Source organism: Coregonus lavaretus (assembly GCF_964263955.1).
Source record: "Coregonus lavaretus genome assembly, chromosome: 19".
Classification (NCBI taxonomy): Eukaryota; Metazoa; Chordata; class Actinopteri; order Salmoniformes; family Salmonidae; genus Coregonus; species Coregonus lavaretus.
Genome location: NC_140006.1, coordinates 25,709,893 through 25,727,417, shown reverse-complemented (window position 1 = coordinate 25,727,417; position 17,525 = coordinate 25,709,893). Strand labels below are relative to the sequence as shown.

At 43.3% G+C, this 17,525-nt stretch overlaps 1 protein-coding gene across 1 annotated transcript in view; it reads left to right on the top strand.

The window, feature by feature from the left end:
- LOC311147097 (cadherin-18-like) overlaps positions 1-16,555 on the top strand; it is a gene marked incomplete at both ends in the record, with an annotated part of 47,546 nt that extends 30,991 nt beyond the window's left edge. Inside the window, 4 exons of the mRNA XM_084183722.1 lie at positions 1,183-1,304; positions 11,457-11,571; positions 13,376-13,645; positions 16,038-16,555. Coding sequence (XP_084039848.1) covers positions 1,183-1,304; positions 11,457-11,571; positions 13,376-13,645; positions 16,038-16,555 — 1,025 coding nt within the window. The remainder of the gene's footprint in view (positions 1-1,182; positions 1,305-11,456; positions 11,572-13,375; positions 13,646-16,037) is intronic.
- Positions 16,556-17,525: the final 970 nt, after the last annotated feature.

Sequence of the window (17,525 nt, the reverse complement as noted above, 5' to 3'; positions counted from 1 at the left end):
CTTTGGCCTGAATGCCAGGTGTCACGTCTGGAGGAAACCAGGCACCTCTCATCACCTGGCAAAAACCATCCCTACGTGGAAGCATGGGGGTGGCAGCATCATGCTGTGGGGATGTTTTTAAGTGGCAGGGCCTAGGAGACTAGTCAGTATCGAGGGAAAGATGAACGGAGCAAAGTACAGAGAGATCCTTGATGGAAACCTGCTCCAGAGCGCTCAGGAACTCAGACTGGGGTGAAGGTTCACCTTCCAACAGGACAACGACCCTAAGCACACAGCCAAGACAACGCAGGAGTGGCTTCGGGACAAGTCTCTGAATGTCCCTGAGTGGCCCAGCCAAAGCCCAGACTTGAATCCAATTGAACCTCTCTGTAGAGACCTGAAAATAACTGTGCAGCGACGCTCCCCATCCAACCTGACAAAGCTTGAGAGGATCTGCAGAGAAGAATGGGAGAAACTCCCCAAATACAGGTGTGCCAAGTTTGTAGCGTCATACCCAAGAAGACTCAAGGCTGTAATCGCTGCCAAAGGTACTGAGTAAACGGTCTGAATACTTATGTAAATGTCAAATTTACGTTTTCTATTTGTAATATATTTGCAAAAAAAAATGTCAAACCTGTTTTTGCTTTGTCATTAAGGGGTATTGTGTGTAGATTGATGAGGGGGGAAAAACAATTTTATCTATTTTAGAATATGGCTGTAAGGTAACAAAATGTCGAAAATCTCAAGTGGTCTGAATACTTTCCGCATGCACTGGCTTGCGAAAGTATTCACCCCCCTTGGCATTTTTCCTATTTTGTTGCCTTACAACCTGGAATTAAAATTGATTTTTGGGTGGTTTGTATCATTTGATTTACACAACATGCCTACCACTTTGAAGATACATTTTTTTTTTCTTGTGAAACAAACAAGAAATAAGACAAAAAAACAAAAAACTTGAGTGTGCATAACTATTCACCCCCCAAAATAGGAAAAAACGCCAAGTGGGATGAATACTTTTGCAAGGCGCTGTATATAACAATGTCTTGAAAAACCCATGCTATGGCTTGTGACGTGCTTTTTAGATTTTCATATTTTTTTACATAGGTGGTTATAACATGTGTTTAGTGTTTTATACATGCAGTAGCTATGCAATATAAAAGTGTTCTATTTAATTCAGTTTTTTTGTTTGTTTGTGATTTTCAGACAATCCGAGTCTCATCAGCCATGTTCCTGTAACAATCCAGGTGTTGGATGTAAATGACAATGCTCCCTACATAGCAAGAGATGATGAGATCATTGTGTGTGAAACCTCCAGGGCAGGACAGGTGAGTAGCCTTCATTTTCACACACCTCCCTCCCGCTTTCCAGCTCTTTTCCACTTTACTCTCTCTCCCACCTTCTCTCCCATGAGTTAATATTCTCCCTTCTTCAACTGTTGTCTTTTAAAACCTCTTATCACGAATGCAAATGCATGTAGTCACACACATTCTCCCACAGACATGCACGCACACACACACACACACACACACACACACACACACACACACACACACACACACACACACACACACACACACACACACACACACACACACACACACACACACACAGTACACACACACACATACCCTCTCTACCTCTGTTGTGTGTTTGACAACATCAGGAATGGATTTATCTGTGGTGCTGCAGACTTTTGCAGCCTCTTGAACCCATAAATTATTCAGCATGTACCAAGGTCTCCACAAGCAGATTGGAGCTGCATTAACATTTACATTTTTACATTTTAATCATTTTAGCAGACGCTCTTATCCAGAGCGACTTACAGTTAGTGAGTGCATACATTTTCATTAAGCGCAACAGAGCCAGATTGCAGAATTTTTTTATCATCTCTCATTCAAATTTGGCCCGTGTGCAGCAAAGCACGACTGCTCAGATTCACATCGTAATAGCATTCTCTCTTCATATTTTTCCCCTTGAATGAAGATTACTAAATAGGCTGCAGCATATAATCAGTTAGTTGGCTGAAGGCGACAGATTATGCATGCTAAGATGTCGTGGGTCTTTTTCCAACATTGAACAAATTACAGTTACTTAAAGTAACTTTCAGGAAATTTGGCTTGATGTATGGTAAATTATGCTGTTATATTCATCGAAAGGAAATAAATAATAATTTAGTTTAGACCTAATTGTACTTTTTTTAGGGACACACAAAATGATTCATATTCGTTGCCTCTTGACAGCTAATTCTGTATTTCAAAAGCTTAGTGTATTACTGTATGCTACCAAAAGTTCAGGAAAGGCTATCTAAATTCTATCAGCATATTGACTGTAGCACTCGCGCTGGAAAAACACTGGATCACTGCTACACTAATTTCTGCTAAGCATACAAGGCCCTCCCCCGACCTCCTTTCGGCAAATCTGACCACGACTCCATTTTGCTCCTCCCTTCCTATAGGCAGAAACTCAAACAGGAAGCACCCGCGCTAAGGACTATTCAACGCTGGTCTGACCAATCGGAATCCACGCTTCAAGATTGTTTTGATCACGCAGACTGGGAAATGTTCCGGGTAGCCTCTAAGAATAATATATACGTATATGCTGATTCAGTGAGTGGGTTTATAAGGAAGTGTATAGAAGATGTCGTACCCACTGTAACTATTAAAACCTACCCTAACCAGAAACCGTGGATTGATGGCAGCATTTGCGAAAAACTGAAAGCACGAACCACCGAATTTAACCATGGCAAGGTGACAGGGAATATGGCAGAATACAAACAGAGTGGTCGTTCCCTCCGCAAGGCAATCAAACAGGCAAAATGTCAATATTGAGACAAAGTGGAGTGGCAATTCAACGGCTCAGACATGAGACGTATGTGGCAGGGTTTACAGACAATCACGGACTACAATAGCAAAACCAGCCACGTCGCGGACACCGACGGCTTGCTGCCAGACAAGCTAAACCAGTTCTTTGCCCACTTTGAGGATAACACAGTGCCACCGACGCGGCCAGCTACCAAGAACTGTGGGATCTCCTTCTACGTGGCCGACGTGAGTAAGACATTTAAAAGTGTTAACCCTCGCAAGGCTGTCGGCCCAGACGGCATTCCTAGCCGCGTCCTCAGCATGCGCAGACCAGCTGGCTGGTGTGTTTACGGACATATTCAATCTCTACCTATCCCAGTATGCTGTCCCCACATGCTTCAAGATGGCCACCATTGTACCTGTACCCAAGAATGCAAAGGTAGCTGAACTAAATGACTACCGCCCCGTAGCACTCACTTCTTTCATCATGAAATGCTTTGAGAGACTAGTCAAGGATCATATCACCTCCACCTTTCCTGTCACCCTTGACCCACCGCAAATTGCTTACCGCCCCAATAGGTCCACAGACGATGCAATCAACATCACACTGCACACTGCCCTATCCCATCAGGACAAGAGGAATACCTATGTTAGAATGCTGTTCATTGACTATAGCTCAGCATTCAACCCCATAGTGACCTCAAAACTCATCATTAAGCTTAAGGCCCTGGGTTTCAACCCCGCCCTGTGCAATTGGGTCCTGGACTTCCTGACGGGCCGCCCCCAGGAGGTGAAGGTAGGAAACAACATCTCCACTTCACTGATCCTCAACACTGGGGCCCCACAAGGGTGTGTGCTCAGCCCCCTCCTGTACTCCCTGTTCACCCATGACTGCGTAGCCATGCACGCCTCCAACTCAATCATCAAGTTTGCAGACGACACAACAGTAGTAGGCTTGATTACCAACAACGATGAGACAGCCTACAGGGAGGAGGTGAGGGCTCTCGGAGTGTGGTGTCAGGAAAATAACCTCTCACTCAACGTAAACAAAACAAAGGAGATGATCGTGGGACTTCAGGAAACAGCAGAGGGAGTACCCCCCCTATCCACATCGACGGGACAGCAGTGAAGAAGGTGGAAAGTTTTAAGTTCCTGTGCGTCCATTTCACTGACAAACTGAAATGGTCCACCCACACAGACAGTGTGGTGAAGAAAGCGCAACAGTATCTCTTCAACCTCAGGAGGCTGAAGAAATTTGGCATGTCACCTAAAACCCTCACAAACTTTTACAGATGCACAATTGAGAGAATCCTGTCGGGCTGTATCACCGCCTGGTATGGCAACTGCACCGCCCACAACCGCAGAGCTCTCCAGAGGGTGGTGCGGTCTGCACAACGCATCACCGGGGGCAAACTACCTGCCCTCCAGGACACCTACAGAACCCGATGTCACAGGAAGGCCAAAAAGATAATCAAGGACAACTACCACCCGAGCCACTGCCTGTTCACCTCGCTATCATCCAGAAGGCGAGGTCAGTACAGGTGCATCAAAGCTGGGACCGAGAGACTGAAAAACAGCTCCTATCTCAAGGCCATCAGACTGTTAAACAGCCATCACTAGCACATTAGAGGCTGCTACCTACATACAGACTTGAAAATCACTGGCCACTTTAATAATGCCACTTTAATAATGTTTATATATCTTGCATTACTCATCTCATATGTATATACTGTATTATATACTATTGTAATAATGTTTACATAACTTGCATTACCCATCTCATATGTATATACTGTATTCTATACTATTTATTGCATCTTAGCCTATGCCGCTCTGACAATGACATTGCTCATCCATATATTTATATATTCCATGCCTTTACTTAGATTTGTGTGTATTAGATATTTGTTTTTGGAACTGTTAGATATTACTTGCTAGATATTACTGCACTGTCGGAACTAGAAGCACAAGCATTTCGCTACACTCGCAATAATATCTGCTAACCATGTGTATGTGACCAATACATTTGATTTGATTTGAATGTTTCTTATAGACTGACAATGCTATAGCACAGTGGAGTGTGTAGGTAGCCAGGTGAGTAACCACCAGGGCCGTGCACATACCATTCAGGGGGCAGATGCTCAAAATGAAAAAAAGGGTACAATTCATAACATACATAACATCTATACAAAAGTATGTGGACACCCTTTCAAATTAGTGGATTCAGCTATTTCAGCCATACCGGTTGCTAGCAGGTTTATAAAATCGAGCACACAGCCATGCAATCTCCATAAACAAACATTAGCAGTATATTGGCCTTAATGAAGAGCTCAATGACTTTAAACATGGCACCATCATAGGATGCCACCTTTCCAACAAATCAGTTCATCAAATTTCAGCCCTGCTAGAGCTGCCCCGGCAACTGTTAAGTGCTGTTATTGTGAAGTGGAAATGTCTAGGAGCAACAACGGCTCAGCCGCGAAGTGGTAGGCCACACAAGCTCACAGAACTGGACCGCCGAGTGCTGAAGTGCATAAAAATTGTTTGTCCTCGGTTGCAACACTCACTACCAAGTTCCAAACAGCCTCTGGAAGCAACGTCAGCACAATAATTGTTTGTCAGGAGCTTCATGAAATGAGTTTCCATGGCCGAGCAGCCGCACACAAGCCTAAGATCACCATGTGGATATACTCTGAATACATATCCCAAATGAAATAAATGATCTCACTCCAATACATTTTAATAGAAAGTTAGCAAAAATTGATAAGATCTTGCTACCATGGAAAGGTAAATACCTGTCAATTTGTGGAAAAATCACCCTGATTAACTCTTTAGTATTATACCAGTTTATCTATTTTCTTATGGTCTTGCCTACGCCTAGCAAACAGTTTTTTAAATTATATGAGAAAAAGAAATTCCATTTTATTTGGAACGGCAAGCCAGACAAAATTAAACGGGCCTATTTATATAATGAATATGAATTCGGAGGACAGAAATGATTAAATATGAAAGCATTAGACCTATCACTAAAAGCTTCAGGCATACAAAAGTTATACTTAAATCCGAACTGGTTCTCTAGCAAATTAGTAAGATTGTCTCACCCAATGTTCAAGAATGGCCTTTTTCCCTTTATTCAGATTACAACCTTTCACTTTAAGTTATTTGAAAAGGAAATAATCTCCCAAATATCACTATTTCTAAAACAAGCCATAGAAAGTTGGTTGCAATTTCAATGTAATCCTCCAGAAGTGACAGAACAAATAATGCAACAAATATTGTGGTTAAACTCAAATATACTAATTGATAAAATACTTTTGGTTTGACAAAATGTTTAAAAAATGTATAATCTTCGTAAATGATATTATCGGTAGGACTGGTGGAGTTATGTCGCACATGCAGCTAACAAAAACATATGGAAATGTCTGCTCTACCCAAAATGACAACCAAATAATTGCAGCATTACCGCAAAAATGGAAAAGGAAAGTGGAAGGGGGAAAAAGTAAGGAACTTGTCTGTCGACCTTGCATTAAAGAGTATAATTGGTTAAAGAAAATTGTGATAAATAAAAAAAGTATACCAGTTTCACTTAAGGACCAAATGATTGACAGCTGTCCCATATAGATTGCAAAATAGTTGGGAAGAGATTTTTGACGTACCGATTCCATGGCATAGTGTTTATGAATTGATACGCAAAACGACGCCGGATTCAAAACTTAGAATTTTTCAATTTAAATTATTATATAAAATTCTTGCTACCAACAGAATGTTATTTATATGGGGGATACAATCTTCCCAGCTCTGCAGATTTTGCTGCGAAGAGACAGAATCATTATATAATTTGTTTTGGTACTGTCCATTTGTAGCTTGTTTTTGGACACAGGTCCAGGAATGGCTAAAGGATTGCAATATTTACCTGGAGCTAACCCTGCAGATAGCACTACTGGGTGATCTGAAAAGTCATAGTCAATCGATCAATAATATAATAATACTTTTAGCAAAAATGTTTATTTTCAATTTACGATCTGTAGAAACAATGAGAATAGAAAGGTTCAGAACTTTTGTAAAACATCACAGTACAGTTGAAAAATATATGGCAAATAGAAATCCAATATGGATGGTGTTAAGAGATAGATGGGAGGTGTTGAATGGAGCTGAACGATGGGACTAATATCAACAACTAATAACAACAAGATAACTAATGTAAAGCATACTGTGTCCATAATAAGTATATAGGTTATAGGTTGAGAGCTTTTGTGAAAGAGCACAGTTAGAAAAATATGGCATATAGAAGCAAACCAGATGGACATCATGAAAATGATCAGAGGAAGTTCAGGAGTAAAAACAAACAAAATATAATTATTGTCCATAAAATGTATATAGTATGTATGGGCTGGAATTAGAGGCCTAAGCGTTGTTGTTCACTAGTTTACTCCAATTGGGGAAGGGGTGGTGGGGTTGGAAAGTAATGAAGGGAAATATAATTTTTAAAAGGATATGTGTATGTGTGTGTATGTGTGTGTATGTATGTGTATATGTGTATGTGTATGTGTGTAAATAATAATAAAACAAATAATAATAATAAAAATAACTTGACTGGCCTGCACAGAGCCCTAACCTCAACCCCATCGAACACCTTTGGGATGAATTGGAACGCCGACTACGAGCCAGGCCTAATCATCCAACATCAGTGCCCGACCTCACTAATGCTCTTATGTCTGAATGGAAGCAAGTCCACACAGAAATGTTCGAACATCTAGTAGAAAGCCTTCCCAGAAGAGTGGAGGCTGTTATAGCAGCAAAGGGGAGACCAACTCCATATAAATGCCCATGATTTTGTAATGAGAAGTTCGACGAGCAGGTGTCCACATACTTTTGGTCATGTAGTGTACCAACTGCCTCTGAGTCGGACAGCAGAGTGAAGTTAAAGCAGCCAACAAGTGCTCAGCATATGTGGGAACTCCTTCAAGACGGTTGGAAAAGCATTCCAGGTGAAGCTGGTTGAGAGAATGCCAAGAGTGTGCAAAGCTGTCATCAAGACAAGGGGTGGCTATTTGAAGAACCTCAAATATAAAATATATTTTGATTTGTTTAACACTTTTCTGGTTACTACATGATTCCATATGTGTTATATTCATAGTTTTGATGTCTTCACTATTATTCTACGATGTAGAAAATAGTAAAAATAAAGAAAAACCCTTGAATGTGTAGGTTTGTCCGAACTTTTGACTGGTACTGTATATATACAGTACATTATGTACTGCTCCACTAGTAGGTAAATATAATAGGAATAAGTCAAGTAAGTCATTGCACAGTATAGTTTTGTATCATAGTAATGACAATCTGACTATCGGAAGATGTGTTTTCCCTCCCTCCCTTTGTTGGCCATTCCATGAGGACGTGCACAGATAGAAGTCTGCCACTGCCGAGCACATGCTCCTTTGCCCTCCCACTCGCCAAGTGCCCTTTTGGGTGGTGATATATATTAAATGTATTACATTTTTATCAGAGGTACACTTCAACTGTGAGAGACGGAATATAAAACAAAAATCCAGAAAATCACATTGTATGATTTTTAAGTAATTCATTTTCATTTTATTGCATGACATAAGTATTTGATACATCAGAAAATCAGAACTTAATATTTGGTACAGAAACCTTTGTTTGCAATTACAGAGATCATACGTTTCCTGTAGGTCTTGACCAGGTTTGCACACACTGCAGCAGGGATTTTGGCCCACTCCTCCATACAGATCCTTCAGGTTTCGGGGCTGTCGCTGGGCAATACGGACTTTCAGCTCCCTCCAAAGATTTTCTATTGGGTTCAGGTCTGGAGACTGGCTAGGCCACTCTAGGACCTTGAGATGCTTCTTACGGAGCCACTCCTTAGTTGCCCTGGCTGTGTGTTTCGGGTCGTTGTCATGCTGGAAGACCCAGCCACGACCCATCTTCACTGCTCTTACTGAGGGAAGGAGGTTGTTGGCCAAGATCTCGCGATACATGGCCCCATCCATCCTCCCCTCAATACGGTGCAGTCGTCCTGTCCCCTTTGCAGAACAGCATCCCCAAAGAATGATGTTTCCACCTCCATGCTTCACGGTTGGGATGGTGTTCTTGGGGTTGTACTCATCCTTATTCTTCCTCCAAACACGGCGAGTGGAGTTTAGACCAAAAAGCTCTATTTTTGTCTCATCAGACCACATGACCTTCTCCCATTCCTCCTCTGGATCATCCAGATGGTCATTGGCAAACTTCAGATGGGCCTGGACATGCGCTGGCTTGAGCAGGGGGACCTTGCGTGCGCTGCAGGATTTTAATCCATGACGGCGTAGTGTGTTACTAATGGTTTTCTTTGAGACTGTGGTCCCTGCTCTCTTCAGGTCATTGACCAGGTCCTGCCATGTAGTTCTGGGCTGATCCCTCACCTTCCTCATGATCATTGATGCCCCACGAGGTGAGATCTTGCATGGAGCCCCAGACCGAAGGTGATTGGCCGTCATCTTGAACTTCTTCCATTTTCTAATAATTGCGCCAACAGTTGTTGCCTTCTCACCAAGCTGCTTGCCTATTGTCCTGTAGCCCATCCCAGCCTTGTGCAGGTCAACAATTTTATCCCTGATGTCCTTACACAGCTCTCTGGTCTTAGCCATTGTGGAGAGGTTGGAGTCTGTTTGATTGAGTGTGTGGACAGGTGTCTTTTATACTTTTATACAGAGTTCAAACAGGTGCAGTTAATACAGGTAATGAGTGGAGAACAGGAGGGCTTCTTAAAGAAAAACTAACAGGTCTGTGAGAGCCGGAATTCTTACTGGTTGGTAGGTGATCAAATACTTATGTCATGCAATAAAATGCAAATTAATTACTTAAAAATCATACAATGTGATTTTCTGAATTTTTTGATTCCGTCTCTCACAGTTGAAGTGTACCTATGATAAAAATTACAGACCTCTACATGCTTTGTAAGTAGGAAAACCTGCAAAATCGGCAGTGTATCAAATACTTGTTCTCCCCACTGTATATATATATATATATATATACAGTGGGGGGAAAAAGTATTTAGTCAGCCACCAATTGTGCAAGTTCTCCCACTTAAAAAGATGAGAGAGGCCTGTAATTTTCATCATAGGTACACGTCAACTATGACAGACAAATTGAGGGGAAAAAATCCAGAAAATCACATTGTAGGATTTTTTATGAATTTATTTGCAAATTATGGTGGAAAATAAGTATTTGGTCACCTACAAACAAGCAAGATTTCTGTCTCTCACAGACCTGTAACTTCTTCTTTAAGAGGCTCCTCTGTCCTCCACTCGTTACCTGTATTAATGGCACCTGTTTGAACTTGTTATCAGTATAAAAGACACCTGTCCACAACCTCAAACAGTCACACTCCAAACTCCACTATGGCCAAGACCAAAGAGCTGTCAAAGGACACCAGAAACAAAATTGTAGACCTGCACTAGGCTGGGAAGACTGAATCTGCAATAGGTAAGTAGCTTGGTTTGAAGAAATCAACTGTGGGAGCAATTATTAGGAAATGGAAGACATACAAGACCACTGATAATCTCCCTCGATCTGGGGCTCCACGCAAGATCTCACCCTGTGGGGTCAAAATGATCACAAGAACGGTGAGCAAAAATCCCAGAACCACACGGGGGGACCTAGTGAATGACCTGCAGAGAGCTGGGACCAAAGTAACAAAGCCTACCATCAGTAACACACTATGCCGCCAGACGTAGTGCCAGACGTGTCCCCCTGCTTAAGCCAGTACATGTCCAGGCCCGTCTGAAGTTTGCTAGAGTGCATTTGGATGATCCAGAAGAGGATTGGGAGAATGTCATATGGTCAGATGAAACCAAAATATTACTTTTTGGTAAAAACTCAACTCGTCGTGTTTGGAGGACAGAGAATGCTGAGTTGCATCCAAAGAACACCATACCTACTGTGAAGCATGGGGGTGGAAACATCATGCTTTGGGGCTGTTTTTCTGCAAAGGGACCAGGACGACTGATCCGTGTAAAGGAAAGAATGAATGGGGCCATGTATCGTGAGATTTTGAGTGAAAACCTCCTTCCATAAGCAAGGGCATTGAAGATGAAACGTGGCTGGGTCTTTCAGCATGACAATGATCCCAAACACACCGCCCGGGCAACGAAGGAGTGGCTTCGTAAGAAGCATTTCAAGGTCCTGGAGTGGCCTAGCCAGTCTCCAGATCTCAACCCCATAGAAAATCTTTGGAGGGAGTTGAAAGTCTGTGTTGCCCAGCGACACTGCTCTAGAGGAGATCTGCATGGAGTAATGGGCCAAAATACCAGCAACAGTGTGTGAAAACCTTGTGAAGACTTACAGAAAACGTTTGAGCTGTGTCATTGCCAACAAAGGGTATATAACAAAGTATTGAGAAACTTTTGTTATTGACCAAATACTTATTTTCCACCATAATCTGCAAATAAATTCATTAAAAATCCTACAATGTGATTATCTGGCATTTTTTTTCTCATTTTGTCTGTCATATTTGACGTGTACCTATGATGAAAATTACAGGCCTCTCTGATCTTTTTAAGTGGGAGAACTTGCACAATTGGTGGCTGACTAAATACTTTTTTCCCCCACTGTATATATACATCCCCATTTCCCTCTCCCTCTCTTCCCCTCACTCCTCTCCGTCTTCTTTGACAGGTGATCCAGACAGTGAGGCCATCAGACATGGACAACTTTGCAAATGGACGATTCTCGTTTGCCCTGCCTATTGACCTTCCAGTCAATCCTAACTTCACCCTGAAGGATAACGAAGGTAGGCTGGCTACATTTGCACAACATGTTGTTCAACCGCCACCAGGGATTCTGGGTGTGGACAGATATTTGTGGCAGATACTCTGGAGCAGCATTACTAACACAAATATATCTAGTGGCGTTTGTTGTCAAACAGTTTTCCCCGTTTACACTTTCTCCTCCCTGGAGACAAATGTATAATAAAAGGGCAGGGATGTTTCCTTGGAGGGGTGTTTCCTTGGTAACACAATATTTTTTCCTTGTCCTTATTTTAGCTTAAGGCTGCTTGGCTGAATTCAGAGAGAACACTGTTATGTTCTTTTTTTTTTTTCCTTGTCTGAAAACCCAATTGCTCCTTTGGCAGATCAGGGAGAACCTCGAGATTAAGGTAGACTTCCAAGACGGATGACAGCAATCAGTACGATGCAAGACAGAGGCAGTGAGCTTCCACTGAGTTTTTGATCAGCGCTCTGTGCTCTCGGTGGTGGTGTAGCCTAGCACTTGGCTTTTATCCCCTCCCCAACTGGCCCTGTTTTCCCTCAGGCGCTTTTTCAGTGAAACCACATTTCCACTGATGTGCATTAGGCCTATGTTTACACATACAGGAGGACCAGGTAGTACTCCTCAGATAGAGCTAAAAGGAACACTGCTGCATCAGTGCAGTGATTGGGTGGAAGTAGGATACGCTAGCTCCCTCAGGCTGTGGAATCTAGTAGATGTGGTTATTATGTTTTGCTTTTGAAAGGTTTTGATTGAATTTATATTAATTATTTAATATATAATCAGTGTCCTGTGGTACAATCTGGATGATTTCCTATCGTTCACCAACTGATAGTCATGATTGATATTGCCAGAAATGCCTTGTGAATGCGGTAGAATTTTACAGACCTACAGCAGCTTACTCTCTAGGATGTGTTAGAGAGAAAGATAATAATCTATGATTTCCTCTGCTGTAATCAGAATAATTTGGAGGAAGAAAGAAGCTGGGAGGTGGCTTTATATTCTATTGTCTCCCAAGTGGAGGATGAATGAGAGATATATTGGGTCTTTCTTGTCTATTTGTTTCCTCTAAGTGGGCGAGGAGGTACAGTGATGAATTTGGACTTGAAGCTTGTGGGCCAGCGCTCCTGCATGCCAATAGGAATCCTATGTAAATTAATGCTTCCTCCTATGCACCTTCCCATGGGCTCGCTCTGTTGGAAAACATTTGTTGATATCAAGAAGGATGCAAGGGTTGACCCCTCCTCCTCCCCCCACCCCTCTTCCCCTGTCTCTTACCATCCCAAGTGACATGCTTTATCATGGCTCTGTGCTCCTGGGGGAAAATGAATCTGTATTGTGAAGAGGAGGGCCGTGATTGTGCATACAAAAGCGTCGCTCTGGGACGTGAAAATGAAAATCTGCTGGAGCCTCTCCTGAATGAGAAAAGCTATGGCAACAGCGGTGCTGGGCTGGATAGAATACTGTTGGCTAGTTTTAATAAAGCCTGAAGAGGCAGTCGCTATCTGACCCCAGTCTTTTCTAAGAGATAGCAGCGGGAATGAGTGGGGAACTATGGGCTTCCTCTGCAATGTTGGCGAACACTCCTCATATTTCAGGGAAAGTTATTTGTTGTACTACTCTTCTGTTCTCTGTGGTTGCCTATGTTATTTCAGGGGGAAATCAGGTCAGGGCAACGTTCCTTTAGATGGTATATTTTGGAAAAGTAGATCAAATGATGAAAATACACTGCATTTTGGAGTAATGTCTGTATCAAGTCTTATAGTGACTTTTTGTCAATACAATTATACATCCAGTGTATTTTAAACCTTGTCATTCCACTCCAGACAATACTGCCAGCATCGTGGCGCGGAGGCGTCAGTTCAGCCAATCGGAGCAGGATCTCTACCAGCTCCCTGTGGTTGTGAGGGACGGAGGAGAGCCTGTCCTGAGCAGCACCTCCACCCTGAGCCTCCGGGTGTGTGTCTGCCAGAGAGGAGGAGGTAGCAGCAGCAGCAGCAGGGTGAAGGCCTGCCGAGTCCCGGCCTTCCTCTCCACAGCAGGCCTGAGCACCGGGGCCTTCGTCGCCATTCTGCTCTGCATCATCATCCTGCTGGGTAAGAGACAAGAGAGGGTGTGGAGGGGGCAGGGAGGAAGGTGGCATGGTGGGGAAGAGAAGTTGGGAGAGAGAGAGAACTGTTCATTTTTATTGTTTACAGTGAGGGAAAAAAGTATTTGATCCCCTGCTGATTTTGTACGTTTGCCCACTGACAAAGACATGATCAGTCTATAATTTTAATGGTATGTTTATTTGAACAGTGAGAGACAGAATAACAACAAAGAAATCCAGAAAAACGCATGTCCAAAATGTTGTAAATTGATTTGCATTATAATGAGGGAAATAAGTATTTGACCCCTCTGCAAAACATGACTTAGTACTTGGTGGCAAAACCCTTGTTAGCAATCACAGAGGTCAGACGTTTCTTGTAGTTGGCCACCAGGTTTGCACACATCTCAGGAGGGATTTTGTCCCACTCCTCTTTGCAGATCTTCTCCAAGTCATTAAGGTTTCGAGCCTGACGTTTGGCAACTCGAACCTTCAGCTCCCTCCACAGATTTCCTATGGGATTAAGGTCTGGAGACTGGCTAGGCCACTCCAGGACCTTAATGTGCTTCTTCTTGAGCCACTCCTTTGTTGCCTTGGCTGTGTGTTTTGGGTCATTGTCATGCTGGAATACCCATCCACGACCCATTTTCAATGCCCTGGCTGAGGGAAGGAGGTTCTCACCCAAGATTTGACGGTACATGGCCCCGTCCATCGTCCCTTTGATGCGGTGAAGTTGTCCTGTCCCCTTAGCAGAAAAGCACCCCCAAAGCATAATGTTTCCACCTCCATGTTTGACAGTGGGGATGGTGTTCTTGGGGTCATAGGCAGCATTCCTCCTCCTCCAAACACGGCGAGTTGAGTTGATGCAGTGGCGTAGTGGTCTTTTGCCACTAGTGATCCTGGTCTGAATCCAGGCCCCGTCGTAGCCGGCCGTGACCGGGAGACCCATGGGGCGGCGCACAATTGGCCCAGGGTAGGGGAGGGAATGGCCGGCAGGGATGTAGCTCAGTTGGTAGAGCATGGTGTTTGCAACGTCAGGGTTGTGGGTTCGATTCCCACGGGGGGCCAGTATGAAAAATTAAAAAAATAATGTATGCACTCACTAACTGTAAGTCGCTCTGGATAAGAGAGTCTACTAAAATGTAAAACATTTAATGCCAAAGATTTTGGTATCATCTGACCACAACACTTTCACCCAGTTCTCCTCTGAATCATTCAGATGTTCATTGGCAAACTTCAGACGGCCCTGTATATGTGCTTTCTTGAGCAGGAGGACCTTGCGGGCGCTGCAGGATTTCAGTCCTTCACAGCGTCGTGTGTTACCAATTGTTTTCTTGGTGACAATGGTCCCAGCTGTCTTGAGATCATTGACAAGATCCTCTTGTGTAGTTCTGGGCTGATTCCTCACCGTTCTCATGATCATTGCAACTCCACGAGGTGAGATCTTGCATGGAGCCCCAGGCCGAGGGAGATAGACAGTTCTTTTGTGTTTCTTCCTTTTGCGAATAATCGCCCCAACTGTTGTCACCTTCTCACCAAGCTGCTTGGCGATGGTCTTGTAGCCCATTCCAGCCTTGTGTAGGTCTACAATCTTGTCCCTGACATCCTTGGAGAGCTCTTTGGTCTTGGCCATCGTGGAGAGTTTGGAATCTGATTGATTGATTGCTTCTGTGGACAGGTGTCTTTTATACAGGTAACAAGCTGAGATTAGGAGCACTCCCTTTAAGAGTGTGCTCCTAATCTCAGCTCGTTACCTGTATAAAAGACACCTGGCAGCCAGAAATCTTTCTGATTGATAGGGGGTCAAATACTTATTTCCCTCATTAAAATGCAAATCAATGTATAACATTTTTGACATGCGTTTTTCTGGATTTGTTTGTTGTTATTCTGTCTCTCACTGTTCAAATAAACCTACCATTAAAATTATAGGCTGATCATTTCTTTGTCAGTGGGCAAACGTACAAAATCAGCAGGGGATCAAATACTTTTTTCCCTCACTGTATTTCACTTTTGTTTACTATCTACTTCACTTGCTTTGGCAATGTTAACATATGTTTCCCATGCCAATAAAGCCCTTAAATTGAATTGAGAGAGGGAGGGAGGGATGGAGGGAGAGAGAGAGATGGGGAGGGAGAGAGACTCTTCTTGCCTGTGTGTGTGTTAAGTCAGCCACTTAGAGCCACACTCCAGAGTTGGGGGAGTGACCTTCTTGCCAATGGGGTAGAAATAATGAAAGGCTTCACACCAGCTGGAGGAGTAACTCTGTCTGATTTGTTTCCAGCAGCTAAGGCCACAATTCTACTTTTAAATCGATGCATTGGAGAATAGGCTGTGCATTTTGAGCCTGTAATGACATATTAATCGCTGTGGTCTTGTCCCCTCTCCTCTGGCCTGTACTGTAGCCATCGTGGTGCTATTTGTCATCCTGCGGAGCAAAAAGGGCAAGAAGGAGCCGTTAATCATCTCTGAGGAGGACGTCCGGGAGAACGTGGTCACCTACGACGACGAGGGCGGGGGCGAGGAGGACACAGAGGCGTTTGACATCGCAGCACTGCGGAACCCCGCCGGGGCGGAATGGAGGAGGCTGCGACGGGAGGAAAGGCCGGGGACAGAGGGGTGGCTGGTGGCCTGCGGGCCCCAGAGCCCGTCCCTGGTGCTGATGGATACAGAGGACATGCACCATGTCATTAGACAGAAAGTGGTGGAAGCTGACAGGGACACCAGCGGGCCGCCCTATGACTCCCTCCAGACGTACTCGTACGAGGGCCGTGGCTCCCCCACGGGGTCGGTCAGCTCTCTGGGGCTGGCCCAGGTCCTGCCCCCTGAACTCAGCTACAGTGACCTGAAGGACTGGGAGCCGGAGGGTCACACACTGTTTGGGACAGAACTCTCTGAGACAGAACAGACCATAGCCCCCTAAAACGTATCTCCTCTTCTATCCCATTAAAGGTTAACCTAACAATACAGAGCTATTTGAGTTATACAACTTGTTCCGTTTCGTTGTGGAATTGACTGTCATTTTACACTGGGCTCTGACAACTGAAGTGGAGGAAAGTATTACAATTTTTGGAGAAAAACAAACCCCCAAAATCATGAAGTTGGTATAAAAAAAAGGTAACTATTTTCCCTAGTGTATATTTTTATTGATAAATAAAGTTCAATGATTCCAGATAGGTGAATTTATATGCAAGTCATGTGTCATGATGTATAATGTGTCCAGTTTTGTAGGAGTTGCCTACTTAGTACCGTTGTGGTAAGTATCTGGGTCAGTATTCATAAAGTGTCTCAGAGTATGAGTACTGATATATGATCAGGTATGTCCCCTCTGTCCATATTATCGTGGTCATTATGATCTAAAAGGCAAAACTGATCTTAAATCAACACTCCTACTATGAGACGCTTTATGAATACGGGCCCTGTTCTTCTCAATATGATTGCTGACCCCACAGTCTGGAGTACAACTGTAACCTTCCAAGGTCTTTCAACTCTTTCTTTAGTTAACCAATATAAATTTGTGTACAGTTACCCAAAACTACATCAGAGGAGCAGAGCAACTTTTAATTGGGAAACAACACCATTCTACGAATGATAATTGGATCCAAATGCTTTGGTGTGCAGCTTTTTATTACTTCCCAGGGATTTATAAATCAGCTGTGAAAAGGTCTTGTTTCCTGCTCAGTCTTGATCAATTCCCATGAGAGCCAGCTCCGTCAATAAAGCAACAATAAACCGTTCCTTAATGTCTTTAATAATAACAGGCGATGAGGGGACTCTTATTTGAATTATTGGGCTATTTTTACAATACAATATTAATAATGGTTTCATTTTCTTATAATACACATAAAACAGGAATAATGATAATCAAGTAAGAGCTTATCCATTTACTCACA